Raw genomic sequence first — 19,216 nt, 5'->3', positions numbered from 1 at the left:
TATGTGTTTAATTCTCTCACAAGTATGTTGAATTCACATATCACAAGTACGTGTGAAGAGAGTAATTATTTTACTCTCAGTTGCACCTCTAGGTGTACCCTATGTTATGAGCATTAATATATAATGAACAAATTTTAAATTTTGAAATGAAATTTTGTAGTTTTACCGCATTAATCGAATTCATATGTAGTGATTCTATTGTATTGTCCGTCACTGTATTTGTCTGTTGTATATAAATATGTATTGTACTATGTCCATAATGTAGATAAAAACAACAAGACAAAAGGAACACACATGTGTTTTTGTTTTGTTTTCATATAAAGGGTGTTACAAAATTCACACACGATGAGAATTAAATAAAGGTGTGTGTCAATAAGTCCACAATTATTGGTACAGATCAATGACTTCATTTGACCCCTTAAAACAGGATTCTGTGAAAAAATCTCTCTTCAAAGCCGCGGCATATGCCAATGCAATCTCTTGTAAAGTATAAACAAGGTACTCACAGACGACCTGGGAACAATATCTGTACGCGGAAACGAAGGTCTTACCGGTAAAGGGATACAACAGCTAGATTTCCAGTCAGTTCATTCTGGGATGGGAGGAACCACGCTAACATTATATAACAGTGTAGTATGTCAGAAAATATCATCGCCTTTACGATACGGTAGGTCTTATTTTCCCATTCAATAAAATTTAAAGTGACAAGTTCCTTTCATATAAAAATTATACATAGAATTAGAACAAATCCAATTCTCCAATGCTAGTCAATTAGTTCTTTTTTAGATCCCTTCTCCCTAGCTAGATTTCATTCATAGTTTCAGACAATCTCAAATGTCTGCAATAATTAGTTATTACAAATAAATCCGTTGCCTTAACAGTCATGCTCTTTGATTTTATTTAACATTTACTTTACTTAGTTACTTATAAGTACAAACACAAAGAGTTTCAAGTAAAAGTTCATATTGTTGTTAATTAAGTTAAAATTATATTTTATTTAAATATAATTTGCTTATAATTTCCAGTATAATAAATTTAATACGAAAATTACCAGTTACAAACATCTTATGTAAGATTATAAAAGACATAAGTTACCCAAAAATATAACCCTCATTTTGAGAAAATTCTATTATAATCAATTGAATTAATAGGGAATCGAATTTCAAAACAATGTATTTTCAAATGAACTTTGCACTAATACGACTTAAAGTAAAATTATTAAAACAAAAATATAATAAATCTAACGGTTTAAAATATTCATCAAACTTTTATAGACAGATTTGATGTACATACATACACGTGCATACAAACTATGTATAATACAAATGTATACAATAATTAATAATATTATGGGAAATTTTGTGTTCAATTAGAAAAACAATTGTTTAACACTCATATAATCATATTTACAAACAAACACTAGAGTCTTTTAGGTACTTTTGATTTAATGAAGAAAACTTTTTGCATCTTATGTGTCTCTCTTTATGATTGTGTTTCGAGAAAAAAAAGTTCATTCAAATAGATTTGAAATTATGACATCGCTGCAACTCGATCGTGTTATGAACGCATTTTATATCAGATCTACAATATTGTTTATATTTATTCGTACAATATGTTTTCAATGAATAATAAGTATTTAAAATGTAGATTGCACAAACCAAACCAAACAAAAAAAAAATAAATAAAAACCATATTGTGGTTTGAAGTCTTTCAACGAAGACAATTGTTAAAATCATACAATTATGTGAGAAGAAAAATTTAAGAAAAACAAATTACACTCATAAAGGAATGTCTGTAAATAATTAGGTTTTCTTTGAGTTGAATTGTGTATTAAAAAAGAAGCTTACAAATTGATTCACATGTTCAAATATTAGAAGGAAATTTAGTAAGATATGGTAAACATTACCAATAATTGTTTTGATTAAGAACCTTTTAAGTGAAGCTTATTCTAATATTGTAGACTTGTTATGAAGCAAAATGAATGCACTTGGAACTTTCCACGAATGTTATAAAATTAGATATAGATCTCCAAGAAATAATGTTTAAATTACAAAGTCTTATATTCAGACTACCGTCTTATACTCAGACTACCGTCTTATACTCAGACTACCGTCTTATACTCAGACTACCGTCTTATACTCAGACTACCGTCTTATACTCAGACTACCGTCTTATACTCAGACTACCGTCTTATACTCAGACTACCGTCTTATACTCAGACTACCGTCTTATACTCAGACTACCGTCTTATACTCAGACTACCGTCTTATACTCAGACTACCGTCTTATACTCAGACTACCGTCTTATACTCAGACTACCGTCTTATACTCAGACTACCGTCTTATACTAACACTACCGTCTTATACTCAGACTACCGTCTTATACTCAGACTTCCGTCTTATACTCAGACTACCGTCTTATACTCAGACTTCCGTCTTATACTCAGACTTCCGTCTTATACTCAGACTTCCGTCTTATACTCAGACTACCGCCTTATACTCAGACTACCGTCTTATACTCAGACTACCGTCTTATACTCAGACTACCGTCTTGTACTCAGACTACCGATTTATACTCAGACTACCGATTTATACTCAGACTACCGTCTATACTCAGACTACCGATTTATACTCAGACTACCGTCTTATACTCAGACTACTGTCTTATACTCAGACGTCGCCAATAATAAAATTTTTTGGGATTTTGATTATGTTGACACACCGAAAATGAATTAAAGTCCCAACATTTTATATAAAGAACAAGTAAGAAAGTATGGTCTGTCAAGCCCGACAATATAATAATACCCTACACTAAGTAAGTGAGCCAAAACATTTTTCTTTTAAAATTTCAATATTTTATATTCGTGGGTGATTTTCAGAAGTGGGCTTTGTATGGGAGCTACAAGCAATTATGGACTGATCACCATGAAATCAGGTCGTGTGATTTATGTCTATATGAAAATTATTTATGTTGAATTTTATGTGTATACCAAGCGGGTTGTATCGGAAGCGGGTTTATATGGGAGCTATGACTAATTATGGACCGATCATAATACAATTTGGTGATATGAATTCCATATATATAAATCTTATTAGAAGCAAAACTTGTGTAAATACCTATATAAATTACACATTTATGACCGATAAAGTCCAATTTCGATTGAACATTTGTATGGGGGCTAGGTGAAATAATGGACCGATTTCAGCCAGTTTCGATTTTCCTTGAAAAAATTATATGGACCAAATTTTTTCAAAATTTGCAAATAAGGACAGGCGGACGGACATCGTTTAATCGACTCAGAAAGTGATTCTAAGTCGATCGGTATACTTTAAGGTGGGTGTTAAGGTAGGGTCACACATGACAAATATTTGACGAAAAGACGTAACCACTAAATAAAATACATTTGAATGCTTTTATTTATATGAAAAACTTATTTTACTTAGGATGATTCAAAACAAAAAATTTAGTTTTATTTTATTTGATGCTGTTTGATCTTACAAAACACTTGTAAGAGTAAACACGTCAAACAAATTTGTGCTAAAAAACGTGGTTCGCTTTTTTAAGCAAATATTTGCCATGTGTGACCCTACCTTTAGACTAATATTTTTGGACTTTACAAACATCTGCACAAACGCATTATACCCTCCCCACTATGGTGGTGCAGGGTATAAAAAAACAACATCAATATTTAGATACTTAGTTCATTTTTTGGGGATTTACATTGACAACTTTTCGTGCGATAAATTGCAGCAACGTTTTTGTTCGTTGGGCAGAAGTGTAGATAAGTAAACGGTGTAGGAAAAGAGTATGGAAATAAAATTGATGCGATTAATCCCCAATAGACTCTTTGTTTATAATAAAATAACTCCCCAATTTCTAAAAATTAAATAAATCCCCAAATTATCAAAGGTTTTCACCTCTCGGATGTATCAAAATGCTGCTTCGCTTAGTAAAGATTTTTTCATTGCCGTCCTTCGGCCAGTCGCAAAGGTTACATCAAAAATCGACTGGAGCTTTAATTCATTTTCGGTTTGGGGACTTACTTTATTGGGCACTTAGTACGTAGCGCCAAATTAGTTTTGTTATTCCATATACTCTCGTAAAGCCAATGCAATTTCATTCATATTGTAAGAAACTAATATATTTTAATTCATAAAGATTTCATTACAATTAACCTTGTAATATTACACCAAAAATATGTTTGCGTTTCTTTATTATCTGTATCATTTTAATCGCCAAAATGTATCGCATTTTTTATAATTGTTTTTCAAAACAAAATAATCTGTAGTATTGCAAACAAATTCAAGGTTATCATTTTTTTATATTTTAAACAACTCTTTTTTAATATATAAAGAAAAAATTGTTTAATTAACATAATTATGCTTGTATTTAAATTGTTTTCAGTCATCCAAAGAAGCTGGTAGTTTTTTTTACATTTCTTTAACATTTACTTTCGTTTAAATATTTCGTTTTAACAGCATGCTATTTTTATTTTCAATCAATCTTCTACTAAAAAAAATAATATACAATAATATTTACATTTTGTTTAAAATACCCTACAACCGCAGAATGGGTTATTAGGGTTTATAAAATATATAAATAAAATATTTATTTTGGCCATTACGTATTTGTATAGTTTATTTTTCTTTGTTTACTGTTACAAATTTGATGTAAGTTCTAAAGAAAAGATAATAATAATAGTGTTATCTTCATGCCGACAACTGCTTTAGACACTAGAAGACAATTACATCCTTATTTATGAATCGAAACATTTTGGTCTCAAGAATTTTCCTTTATAGAGTATATTTTATTCGAAATTACCTCTGCTAATTTTTTTTTCATTTTCTATAAATTTTTTATTAAAGTACATATTATGACGGCCACAGACGATATTGTTGCAAAATATAAACCGATTATTATTATATGTATTTGTGGTGTTGATGATTTTTCCAGCGAAACACTACTTAAAATAATAAAAAAAAATAGTACGAGTGTTTAGTAAACTGTTGCTAATCATTTTATGGTCAACGATTTTTTGTAACAAATATATTTGGGTTGAGTGGTCACTATGGCCATCTTATGTACATATCTAAATTGTTTATACATACAATACACTAATAAAACAAAATAATGTATGTAGAAGTGAAGATGTAAAACATCTTTTGTTTTCAATTATTTTCAACAGAATGTTTTGCTCTCTACTTGTATGCAAGTTCAAGTAATTTAATGGTATGCTGATCATTAAATAATACACATGAGTCTAATACTGTGATGATGGTCAATAGAAGTAAATAATGAAAATTAATTTGATGGGGGTAAAACTTAACTACAAATAAAAAATTATAAACTTGTATGATATAGGGTAAGACAAATTAACTCAGATATCCCACTAGTATGATTATATTCAGTGATCCTTGGATTACCATTTTCATATAGTGTGATATCCGATCCCTTTTCCTAATTCCCCTCCAGGATTGTTAATCCTGAGCAAAATATTTCCCAATACAACCCCGTGATAGTTACTGAGTAGTGGATACTTCCCTCAATTTGAGGTAGATAGTGTTCCATAAACTTGACCAGGGCTCACTTCCAGTCACGTACTAGATAGAATTTGACCCTGTGAACCTTCAGAACTTTTTAACACCACCCAACGCACAGTGGATTATATAAGGTGTATGCATCTCATAATTGATTTTTGCAAATGATTGAAATTAACCATAAAACAACTTGCATCGTAAAGTTAAGATGTCAAGCAATAATTATTTACAGAAATTATAGTTATTATGTCAACAGAAGTATTTGAAAATAGCTACAGAACACACTACTTTCAACTTTAAAGATTTGTGGAGTTAAAATTATACCATATTCAAGGGCGTATTTTTAATATTTATAATTGTTATACCTTGTTGAGAAGGGTATCTTGTCCAGATTCTATCTTTGTAATGAGTTTTGTATATATTGTTAACAGATTTATTCATTTAAAATATATAATGTTTTTTGGCTTACCTACGCAACTTTGACTAGGATTTTAACCATTAGCGCCATTTGCCGCCGATTTAGTTTTAACATAGAATTAAAGCCTAACTTATTATCTAAAAGATATATCAAAATTAGCTGCCTTTTGGTGCCTATAAACAAATGACCTGCAAAAATGTTGAGCTGCTCAGAAATTTAAGAAAACAAATTATCAACTTTTTTGATTTTAGTTGCTTTTCATAGCTTATTTTGCTATGATAGGTTATACAAATTTATAACTATATATCAAGTAAATTTAGTTCTTAATAAAACAGTGTTTTAATTTTTTTAACCGGATGAAAATTGTAAAAGTTATTCAACTTTTAATTAACACCTTTTATAGTATTTTCTCCCTCAGCGCATATGAATAAAAAACTAAGAATAAAAAAAATTAGTTGTACAATATTTAATTTACAAGGTAAATTTTTTCGAAAAAGTTTAATAATTTCTGCAAATATAAACCGATTTTAACAAGTAATGTCTCATTTTTGTCTATATAAAATTATCTTTAAAACACTGTGCAAAAAGAAAAAGGATTTCATAAAAATAAAAAAAAATGATAAACTTTTTATAAAAACTTACATAATTTCATGAAATATTCAGACATTTATGAAAGACTAATTCGATGCCTCCCCATAGTTGTTTAAAATTTTGAAATCGGTCTAAAAATATGTGAGTTAGAGGTACTATAGTACTATTACTTTAATACAAAAACTCCAAAAAAAATACAAAAATGTATTTTTAACCGTTCATAACTTTTTTTTAATAATTCGATTTTTAGGATTAAAAATACATATTATAGCGTAAAGTCCCACCTCTTCAACAACAAAAAAATCTTTCAAAAATCCTCATCCATTCAAATGTTACAGATTTTTGATCCGAAAATTACCAAAATTTTCCACTGTGCAACGTACAAAGTCATATTATTACCCCCATTTTCCAAAACGTGATATATAGGTCTTCAATATCGCCAATATTTCTGCTAGCACGACTCTACATATACATAGTGTAATCTGCCGTAACTCTTCCAGACATACCTACAGAGGATTTCTATTGGAAGAGTCCTAACAAAATTTATTTCCGTTATCATGTAGTATGAGAAAACAGATTCGCCGAGGGGATAGTACCTGTTGTTTCTGTACATGTTGTAGTCAGATCAGTATTACACAAATCATATGAATTTTATTGAATTTTATTTCCTTATTATTTCAAATACAGATTGCCATGGTTCACAGCAATTAATTGTTCGAATAAAATTATAACCTCTAGCAAACACTTGACATATTTTTAGGAAATAGTTTTTAATAACTTACGAGTATGCATAAACAGAAAATTAAGTAATATTTACTCTACATGTGTATGCATTTTTTACCAACCAACCATAATTATAAAAAAACAAAGTGGTAATAACTTTTGGAACTCAGAATTATTTCAAAACTACAGGAAAATTCATGGAAAATTGGTAAATGAATAAGTAAACGTATGTATGAGTCAATTAAACTTATAAGTGTCTCAAGTAGCAATTAAATTAGACTGGACTGGATAATCAAGTACATAGTAGTAATGTTTTTATTATACTAGTATCTTGAGTATCTTGATAGTTTTACTATAACGTTCAAGAATCACATGTTAAGCATGCGCAGTAACCATAACACTAGTACGTATTGTAAACATACTCTTAATGTGATTTATTCGAATTAATATTATTTGATTCTTTTGTTTAAATCACGTACATTAATGTGATACTACGACTAGCAGTTCAAATCAGTAGAAGTGGTCGAAAGACAGGTTGGCTGGTTGGTCACTTTTTTTTTGTTTCGTTTCTTCTTTGACAACAGAGATCTTTCTGTTGCAATAACCACACATGTCAATGTGTTTGTTGTCTGGTTTTTTTATGAGTACTTTGACTTTAATTTATGATTTTTTTAAAAGATTTTTTGTTAAAAACTGAAAATGTAGAGTATGTGAAATCAGCTTAATTACCGGAACATGTGTGTATGTTGTTGTATACAACATATAAATTACTTTAAATAATTAGGAAATTGGCACAATAACAGATTTTCTTAAATACATTTGAGTACGGAATATAATTAGCAATTTTTTGTACATAATATATTATATGATAATTGATTATTAAAATTAATTATTGCTCTGCACTTGATTATTTTAAGAAATACTGTACATATTAATCATATTAATCATATTAGCACATAATTTTTATTAATTTTTTAATGATATAAGTAATAAAAAAGTTTTATTGTGACTCAAAGAATAATAAGAAATATGTAATGACAAATAATTTGCCCCTGCCCATAAAGTAATTGTATGTCATTCGGAACGGATTGTTAATATCACAGGTCAACAGTAAAAAAAGGCTTCACTAACCACTATATAGATTTGATGCATCATGGTTACCTAAGTACAAAAATGGTAAAATTTTTTAATTCTATGGATAGATTTTTTTTTCTAAAATTTCGAATTTTTGTAGATGTTTCTTTACATAATTTATGATAATTCAAAAAGGATTAGTCCGAAGTTACTAAAATAAACTTAAAAAAGTTCAAATTTATATAACCTTTAATCTGTTTATATATTGCGTTTTAATCGGCTCAGTAGTTTCGGAGTTATAATAACAAATTGAAGCAAAAAATATATTTTTTACTTGAAAATAGAATTTTTTTTGTTTTAAAAAACTCATGAAAAATCGAAAACGGCAGAAATGGTTCAGGTTTATTTCTTTATCGCAAACCCATATAGCAAACCCATAGCAACTAAATGAGATATCGATCATAAAAATAGATAATTTATTTCCGAATTTATTCACAATTAAGTGAATTCGGTAATTTTTACAAAATTTTAATTTTTTATTTTATATACATAAAATTAAGTAGTTAATAATCTTCTTTCGATTGATTGAATTTTGAAAACATTTTCCCCATGCTATGTTCAAATTTTCACATATATATTGCGTTTCAATCAACTCAGTAGTTTCGGAGTTATAATAACAAATTGAAGCAAAAAATATATTTTTTATGTGAAAAATACAATTTTTTTGTTTTAAAAAACTGATGAAAAATCGAAATCGGCAGAAATTGTTCAGATTTATTGCATCGAAATCGATGTAATAGCAACAAAATGAGATATTGATCATAAAAATCGATTGATTATTTTCGAAATTATTCACAATTAAGTGAATTCGCTTATTTTCAGAAAATTGTAAGTGCGTAAAAGCGTGTACTTTGACTAACCCTTTTTGAGTTCATAAATTATGTGGAGAAAAATTTACAAAAATTCGCAATTTTAGAAAAAAAAATAAAAAAAAAAAACTTCTCCATAGAATTTAAAATTTGGACCATATTTGTACTACTGGAACCACAATACATCAAAATTGTGTAGTGGTTTAAAAAGCCTCTAAAATTTTTTCGATTTTGTTGCCCTGTGTATTCAATCAGTTTAACACTGTTGTTCAAGTCCAAGAAATTGAGCTACTCAACAGGATGAGTCCATAAATCCATATGACGTACTGATGTAGGGTTGGCTGAACAGTTAAATATGTGTAGGGTGTCATGAGGACCCTGACCACATGCTGGGCATAAGTTGAGGACGGCTCGGTCTATGCGGGACCAAAAGGCATTAAGTCTGTTGCTCCATCCTGATCTAAGTTGTGCCAGAACGATTCTTGTTTTACGCGGCAGAATCTTCTCAGCGTCAGCTATCGGTGGTGGGAGACCTCCAAGTACGACATTCATAAGGTATCCTGCTACCGCGGTCGATCAAAGCTAACATATACGAGCGGCGATCAAATGGAACCTGCACATACCTCTGTATGCTCTCCTCGTATTTCCGTAGGTCCTGTCTGACATGCCTCGGTGAAGACTCCAACTGTGTGATGTTGGAGTTTGGATGACTCCTCCGGTGACATCCCAGAAAGAACTGTTGGAGGTAATTTAAAGGCAACCTGTGACGGTCCTTAAGGCTGCGTTTTGACAGCTTTGAATATTTCTCCAATGAGTATCACTCAACGAAGGTGACCAAACTGGAGCATATATCGGTCGTCATCAGTGTTGCCAGTTCTTGATGAAAAAATGTCAAAATTCTTTGCAAAAAAATGGCTAAAAATTTCTAAAAAGTTGCTAAAAAAATTGCTATATTTTAATAAAGAATAAATTAAAATGATTGGCTTGGTTTCTCGTAAAAATCCATATAATCGACTACTTTTCAACTGTATAGCGGATAAATTAGTCAGCCAGGTACGACGACTCTGAAATTGCTCTTATATATTATTGTTCTTCATATAGATACTGATATCGTAATGAAGAAGAGAAAGATATTGTATCTTATCTATTTTTCAAATTACTAACTTTGGTACAGTTTTAGTACAGCTTTTTTAATTTGTCTCGTTTATTTTATTTATAAATTTTAATTTTATTAAATATGATTTTATCTCTCAATGCTATCTTTAAAACAACTTATATCATTTTCAGATTAAACCAACATGAAATCCTTATAATAAACATTCAAAATATTACAATAAGCTAAGGCAATGCATCGAACTATAAGAAGGTCTCTAAGGCCGGTATTAAATTTAAAGCAATCAACTCCCGAATATAAAAGAAAACAAAATAAAGTTCGTTTAAAACGAAACAGAATCATACGAGTTAATCAACTAAGTCAATTAATAATACTTTTAATACTATTGCAAACCACTGAAGCCAATCGTCCACCAAGGTTTATCATAGAGGGACAATCGGAAATTGTATTGAGATTAAAAGAAAGTCCAGAAACACAAGTGGGTAAGTATCAGAAAACAAAAAAAAATAAATAGAAATGAGATAAAGTTAAAGTAAATCTCTTGTTTTAGGCACTTTAATATACACCCTCAAAGGTTTTGATCCTGACAATGATCCTTTAACATTTGGCAAACGTCCTTCGCCCGACAGCGAAGTCATACGCATAGAGAACAAGGGTTCCAATGAAGCCTATGTATATTTAGCCAAAGAACTAGATAGAGAAACTCAGGATGAATACTCTATAGTTTTAACATTAACCGATAATCATTACAACGACTTTAATTATGTAACACAAAGTTTTTTACTTCTTGTAGAAGATATTAACGATAATGCTCCCATATTTTTACCCTACCAAAGTGCTATTGAGATACCTGAAAATAGTGCTCCAGGCATTATAACATCACTGGAGGCGATTGATGCCGATGAAGGCGCTTACGGTCAAGTGGTCTATTATTTGCAAGAATCCGAGGGCGATAATGATGTGTTTTCCATAACTACTAATCAGGGCAAAGGAATTTTAAGTCTTATGAGTGGCCTGGATTATGAAACAAAAGCTTTGTATCAGTTACGTGTGCTGGCGGTGGATAGAGCCAATCAGGGACCTGTTAACACAGGAACAGCAGCTATATTGATTAAGGTCAAAGATATAGAAGATCAGCCACCGGAATTTGTTAAAGTTCAACCGGTAGCTAGAATTGCAGAGGATGCGCCAGTGGGTACTAAGGTAATGCGGGTTTTATGTGTGGATGGCGATCGTGGCATTAACAATCCCATAGCTTATGAATTGGAAACCAATGAGTTGTTTAGCATAGAACGTCATACCGGTTGGATCTATACGATACATGAACTTGATCGTGAGGATCCGATTAATCAAGTTAATGGTGCTTATATTTTAAAAATAACAGCTGCAGAAATATCAAAGGTAAGTGAATCACAACACATTTTTTAACATTAATTAAAATAAATTCTTCTAGACTGCATCACAATTACCTCTAACCATGACATCGGTCAAAACTGAAGTTACCATAATTGTATCCGATGTAAATGATGAAATTCCCACGTTTGGTGAATCACTGTATCGATGTGAAGTGAATGAAAATGCTCAAGCTAATACCCCGCTAAACTTCATCGATGGTGATGTCAGACATTATGTTTTTGATCACGATTTGGGTAACAATGGCACATTTCGCTTATTTTTGGATCCACAAAATGATATCTTTGAAATAGTGCCCGATATAGCTGTTAATGAGGCTAGTTTCATGATAAGAGTAAAAAATCCAAAATCTTTAGATTATGAACAGTTAAAGGAGATCAATTTTACATTATTTGCTCGAGAAGTGGACGAACCAAGTCGTTATTCATCGGCCCATGTGCAGATTTTTATACGCGATCAGAATGACAACTTTCCAGAATTTACACAATCCGTTTATAATGTGTCTGTAGCGGAAAATAGTGAAATGGGTACAAATGTGGCTAAATTGGTGGCTTACGACGAGGATTCGGGAGATTTTGGCACAATGGGTATTAGATACAAAAATTTAAGAGGCGGCATAGCGAATTTGTAAGTATTTTATTAAAATGTCATTCAATATTTCAAATATTTTTGGAACTTTTTCAATTTAAACTTTTAGATTGCATTTAAATGCCATTACCGGTTTGGTAACCATAAAACAACCTGGTGGTTCAGCTTTTGATCGGGAAATAATCTCGCGTCATTATTTAACAGTAGAAGCCATTGATAATTTGGGAATGGGCAATCGCAATACAGCTCAGTTGATCATAAACATAGAAGATATTAATGATAATGCTCCCACTTTTTTACAAAGGCAATATGAAACTATCCTTATGGAAAATAAACTGGAATTTGAGCATTCTTTACAGCTGGAAGCTCGCGATATCGATCTAAATGGCACGGAAAACAGCCAAATAACTTATGAAATTGTCGAGGGCATGTATCGCTCTAACTTTACCATTGATCCTGAATTGGGCATCCTAAAACCCTTGAACACCTTTGACTATGAAGAATTGGTGGAGCATAAGCAAAATTCTCAGAGACGTTTCGGTGCTAATGAAGAAAACGTAGATGATAAGGGTGTAAGATTATTAGATTTATTAGTGAGAGCCCGAGACTCTGGCATACCAATGCTGTCAACTGTGGTGCCTGTATTAATTTATGTTCAAGACATCAATGATAATCCTCCGATATTTCATAAGAATTTTTATTCAAAAAATATTCCAGAAGATTTGCCTGGTGGCAGTTCTGTCATGCAAGTAACAGCTGCTGATCGTGATGGTTCCGCTCCCAATAATGTTATAGTTTATCGTATACAATCTGGCGCTAAGGATAAGTTTGTTATTAATTCGGAAACTGGTGTGATATCTGTGGCTCAAGGTGCTAATTTGGATCCGGATTTGACGGATAACAAGACAATGGATTACTCTTTAACAGTGGTAGGTATAAAATGTTGTATTCATTTTAGGTCAATATAATTAATTATTTGATTATTCCCACGTATACGTAAAAATTATCATTTGAGTATTCGAAAAATCCTTCAAAAAAATGTTTCACCAGACAAATTTCATTTAACAAACCTATGGTAACTGTTAACAATTCTTGTTGGGAAACTTTAAGACAATGTTTAAGTGACCTTTTCAAATTTTTAAAACGAACTGAAAGAAGGAATAAAATTATCAATCTTATTTAACTTACAGCTCGCCATAGATGGTGGCATCGGTAACACCCAACTGATGAATTCGGCTACAGTTAATATTACAATCAAGGATGTAAATAACAAACCTCCCATACTGCCCGAATTACCCACACTTCACATTATGGAAAATACTCCCGTGGGAACTGAAATCTATAAAACTCAAGCCAATGATTCAGACGAGACACCCATAATACGTTATAAAATAAATCCTCTCAATTCCGAAGCACGTAATGAGGAGGGATCTGTAGTAAAGTTAGCAGAATATGATTATATATCTGCATATGATTTAGATCCCATTGATGGTACGTTGCAGGTGGTCAAAGTAATCGATCGTGAACGAGTAGAACATATTAAACTGGCCATTATTGCAGAGGATCTGGCAGCGGCCAAAGGTAAACAAATTGTTGAAGGTTTCCTTAACATACAAATCGAAGATGAAAATGATAATAATCCCAAGTTTAAACAGCCCTTCTACAAGAGATCCATTACCGAAAATAGTATGAATGGTGTGTTAATAACCAGTGTTATAGCTTATGATATAGATAAGAATCGTACTATAACATATAGTCTGGAGGGAAATCCGTTAATACGCCAATTAATACACTTAGACTCTCATACAGGCGAATTAGTGGTGGCTAATAAAATTGATCATGAGCAATATCAATGGTTGAATTTTTCCGTTAGAGCTACTGATTCTGGTGTACCGGCCAGATCGTCTTTAGTCGATGTTTTTATAACTGTTTTGGATGAAAACGATAACAACCCGTATTTTATTGGTGGAGCAAAGAACTATAGCATTAGTGAATCGGCTGTGGTGGGTACTAGAATTGGTACTATACAGGCGGCCGATGCCGATTCAGGGGATTTTGGTAAAATTACCTTTCTCATGGATCGCATAAGTTCGCAGGGTAAATTCTCTATTGATGCTGATACCGGAGTTTTGACGGTTACCGATGTATTGGATAGAGAAACTAAGGATTTTTATATGCTTGTGATAGAAGCCTGGGATAATTATCAATTTGGTTTTCTGGCAGGAGAAAGTAGAAATGCATTTAAACAAGTTTTGTAAGTAGATTAAAATAACTCTCTCTTCAGTTATTTATTAAGTTTATTTCAATATTTCTTAAAGCATAACTATATTAGATGAAAATGATAATACTCCTGAGGTTTTTATGCCCTCGGCATGTGTTTTAATAACAGAATATCATGAGCTAAATGAGAAAATAGCCACAATCAAAGGCAAAGATTTGGACGATCCTCAAACACCGAATGGTAGACTAGAATTTAAAATAATTAAAGGAAATAAAGATGGCAAGTTTTTAACATCAACATAAGCTAAAGAACCTCAAAAATAAAAAACAAACTTATTTCAGAATTATTTGAACTACGACAAATTGATGCCTGGAATGCTTATGTATATGCTCGTTCCTCTTTGCGCAATCGTTATGGCAATCACTCCCTATCTATTACAACACGAGATTTGGGTGTGCCCTCCAATATTGTAACGAAAACATTAGATATCTGCATTTCGGATTTCAATGATCATGCTCCCGTTTTTATACAACCTTTGCATAATACCACTGTTAGAGTTCCAGAAAATACCACTGTGGGTTCTTTAATTCTACAGGTTTTGGCCACGGACGAGGATATTGGTATGAATGCTTTGGTACGCTATCGTTTAAAACCCGATCCCTTAGGTAGTTATAAACTTTTTGAAATGGATGCTGAATCGGGCCATTTATTTTTGAGAGAGTCCTTGGATCGCAATAAGCAGAAGATACATGAGGTTAGTATGAAGAACGATTGCTAAGCAATGTGAAAAATATTTGGTTTTAATTTGTATTTATTAGATCAGAATTGAGGCCTATGATCAAGGACTGCCAACATCTTTAAGTGCTGATTTGGATTTAACAATTTACATACGCAATGTCAATGAATATGAACCACAATTTATAGTTGATGAAATATTTGTCAATTTTACAGGTAAGTTATTTGATAGATTTCAATACCAGAAAAAGTTAATTTCATCCATTCACTCAACATAAGCGGCATATGGGAAACTCATTCGCATAATCCTTCATAAGGAAATATTTAAGTCGAAATGACCTCTGGTGTGTTATAAATCCATTATTTAAAAATGCTTTATTTCACATAAATAGTTTTTCGAAAAATACAAAACAACTTGTCTTTAGTGAGTAGGTCAGTAAGTCATTTGCTCTCATATCATCTTTTTATCCAAAGGCCCCAAACCATTCATTTACTATTTTTTGGTGTCCACAGCAGGATCACATTTCCCCAAATTCTGCTATCAGAAAGAATACATTGAAACTTATCCGAAAATATCTATCAGCTTAATTTGTCCTTCTTAATCATAGATACTATGTACAATCTATCGGATTTTACTTCAACGACATTTCAATTTAATAATAAAAAGTTTCAGAAGAAAATCAATTCAACGTCTAATGTTTAAATCTCATGAAGACATGGATTTCAAAAGAGAATATATATCCTAGAGAAAATAAAATACAACTTCAAAACGTTATTCTAAGGAATTACTTTTTGGAGGACAGTCAATCGTTTGCACACTAACCTCCTCTTTGATAAAAAAGACTACTGTATCCCCAACTCATAACAGTTTAGATCCATCATTATACTATTTTCTACTTCCCCAAATTGTGCTTTCAGGAAGACTACATTGAAAGTCCCCAGCTTATTAGATCTCAGTCAAAACGAAATTTGTTTACAAAAATATTTTCTTTCAAAAGTACAGTACCGAATATAACTTGTTTTTTATATTTTTTCCCCGTTTCAGAACATTCTGATCCCGGTTCCGAACGTGTTAAACTTCCCGATACCATAGACAAAGATGAAGTCGATGACTTGGATGATCCACCAAGTCAAGTGTGTTATTTCATTGTCAGAGGCAATGAAGAACAATTTTTCAATTTAGATCCTGAAACACATATACTAACTACACAAAAAGAATTGGATCGTGAAGTCAAAGCCTGTTATCATCTCTACGTAAGAGCTACAGAAAATTGTATAGAACAAGATAATTCCCTAGAACTTGCCATGAGCAAGAAAATGGAAATAGAAATTGACAATGAACCTTTGAAACCTTTTAGTCGAAGACAAGGTGGCTTTTTACGGAATTCAGAATTCTATGATCGTTATAAACACTCTAGAAGTTTAAGATCGATTAAGGAGGAATTATTTCATAAAGAAAACAATGAAGGCTCGCTAAATGGTTCATTGACCAGTGAGGAATTTCTAATGTCTGATAGTACTATTGTTAGAGTGAAGGTAAAAGTACTGGATGTCAATGATAATCCTCCCAGATTTCGTACGAAAATTTTCACCGGTGGTATAACAACAAATGCAGACTTTGGCACCAGATTTATGCGCATAGAGGCAGTGGATTTAGATGAAGGACTTAATGCTAAAATAAATTACTATCAAGTGGGTGATATAAGACAAACATTGTCGGAGGGTTTGGAAAATGTACGCAGCTCACCCTTTCTGGTGGATCAAGAAACTGGAGAAATTCAACTGAATTTTGATCCTCAAAAGGGCATGAAAGGATATTTTGATTTTATGGTATTGGCCAATGATACGGCTGGCATGAAAGATGTGGCTCATGTTTTTATATATTTATTAAGAGAAGATCAAAAAGTTAGATTTGTATTTCGTTTGCAACCCAATGAATTGAGAAATAAAATTGATGTGTTCAGAGAGTAAGTTTATATTTGTTAAAATAAGTCCATTAAATAGATTAACTTATGGCTTGAAATTATTTTTAGAACTTTAAGCAATATCACCGATACCATAGTTAATATAGATGAAATTAAGGTTCACGAAAATAAGGATGGTTCGGTGGATAAAACCAAAACCGATTTATATATGCATTTAGTGGGAAAAGAAGACAATTCTATATATGAAGTGGCAGAAGTTTTAAATCTGATTGATTCCCACATAGAGCACTTGGATGAGCTGTTTAAAGAACTTAATGTTTTAGATACCCAAGCGGCTGAAGCTCAATTGTTGCAGTCCGGACCTCAGGTTAATGCCATGTATGTTTGGTTGATATTTACCAATCTTTTTTTGGCCACTCTATTGGTGGTTACTTTGGCTTTATGTGCTTCACAACGAAATGGCTACAAACGCCAATTGAGAGCGGCAAAAGTAAATATATTCCGTAAGTTTAAAAACGACGTAAAGCTTAAAAGATTCATATAACTTTGTGTTAATATTACAGGAAATTCTTCTTTATCTTTACAAAATCCAAATGAACCCACCACCCGAGTACCTAACACCAATAAACACAGCGTGCAGGGTTCCAATCCCATATGGCTGAAAGGCTACGAAAATGAATGGTTCAAAACTGAAGAAAATTTAAGGTTTGTATTTAATATTCATTTTTAAATATTTAATTTTTTGCATTTTGTTATTTACAGCCAAAGTGGTCATGATTCTTTGGATGATAATTTTCTGGCGATTGGCTCCCAGGACATACATGAAACTTTAAAGGGTACTGCAAAATTATTTAATCATACCAATGATTTGAATCGTCATTTTAATGTCTATAATCAAATAGACAAACTAACAAATAATGCTCAAATATTAGCAAGGAAATTAGAAACAACGGAATTATAATTTAATTATAGAGTCTTAATTACGTACTTATTTACTTTAATTACATATACATACTGATTTTTAAGTTATTTATTTTAATTTAAGCAGAGTAATAATTTTTTGTACATACTTAAATAAAAACGATTTTTTTTATACATATTAAACTGTTTGATAATCGAAAATAGCTATATAGTTTGATGGGAGATACCATTCCACAGTTCTTATCCCACCCATTTGAATATATTTTATATACCTAACTAAAATGGTAACAAAATGACACATTAACTTTCTGCATTGTTTTATAGAAATATGTATGTAGATTTATTTATATTAATGAATATTACATTAATTTTTTTTTTTGGAAATTAACCCTGTATCTCCTTTAGGTCAAAATTACCCAAAAACTGTATATCGCCAAAATTCGGAAAAAATGAAAATTTTTCAGTTTTTGTAAAAATTTTGCTAATAAATATTTTTGCAATTGAATGAAAAATAATCGCAATGTGTACATAATTATCGTTGTTATGAATTATTTGGTTAAAAAATGTTAAAGTTATTAAAAATTCGCCAGACCATTAACGTGTCTAAGTCCACTTAAACAAGAAATTTAGAAAAAAAATTAACATATTTCGAGGAAAATTAAAACAAAAGCTAATTTTTATTTAAAATATATCCGTATTTACTTGTGTATGAGTTTTTGTCTTCGTAGGATACCGTTAACCTATTCGCAGGTATAGCCAAAAAAAAATATTTTTTTTAACGGCTGTTTCGAATCTTCATTTTCAAATTTTTAAAAATTTTTTGATAGGGAATAAAAATATGAAAAAAATATGTAAATACCAATTACAGTTTTTCCGTACCTGCGATTTAAATTTTGCGATTTTCAAGAAAAACTAATTTATGGCCATATTTTGGCGAATGTGCCTAATTCCTTAATGTTATTAATGGAAATTAACCCTTAATGGCACTTGGGGTTAAAATGACACTCAACTTTTAAAATCTCGAAAAACACAGCCATTTTGACCAAGTGCTCTTACAGGTTAAAATCCGTTTTTGCACTGTTGTTG

At 31.4% G+C, this 19,216-nt stretch overlaps 1 protein-coding gene across 1 annotated transcript; it reads left to right on the top strand.

Annotated features, from left to right (window-relative positions):
* Positions 1 to 10,559: 10,559 nt before the first annotated feature.
* Cad88C (cadherin-88C) lies at positions 10,560 to 18,174 on the top strand. The gene is given in 11 exon segments (XM_065501893.1): positions 10,560 to 10,809; positions 10,878 to 11,728; positions 11,781 to 12,367; positions 12,438 to 13,257; positions 13,519 to 14,582; positions 14,647 to 14,828; positions 14,891 to 15,303; positions 15,368 to 15,500; positions 16,330 to 17,251; positions 17,318 to 17,914; positions 17,972 to 18,174. Coding segments are annotated over 11 exon segments (6,018 nt in total). The 3' UTR covers positions 18,171 to 18,174.
* Positions 18,175 to 19,216: the final 1,042 nt, after the last annotated feature.

Source organism: Calliphora vicina, chromosome 1, assembly GCF_958450345.1.
Source record: "Calliphora vicina chromosome 1, idCalVici1.1, whole genome shotgun sequence".
NCBI classification, from domain to species: domain Eukaryota; kingdom Metazoa; phylum Arthropoda; class Insecta; order Diptera; family Calliphoridae; genus Calliphora; species Calliphora vicina.
The sequence above is the reverse complement of the archived record's forward strand: the minus strand, read 5'-3'. Positions and strand labels throughout refer to the sequence as shown.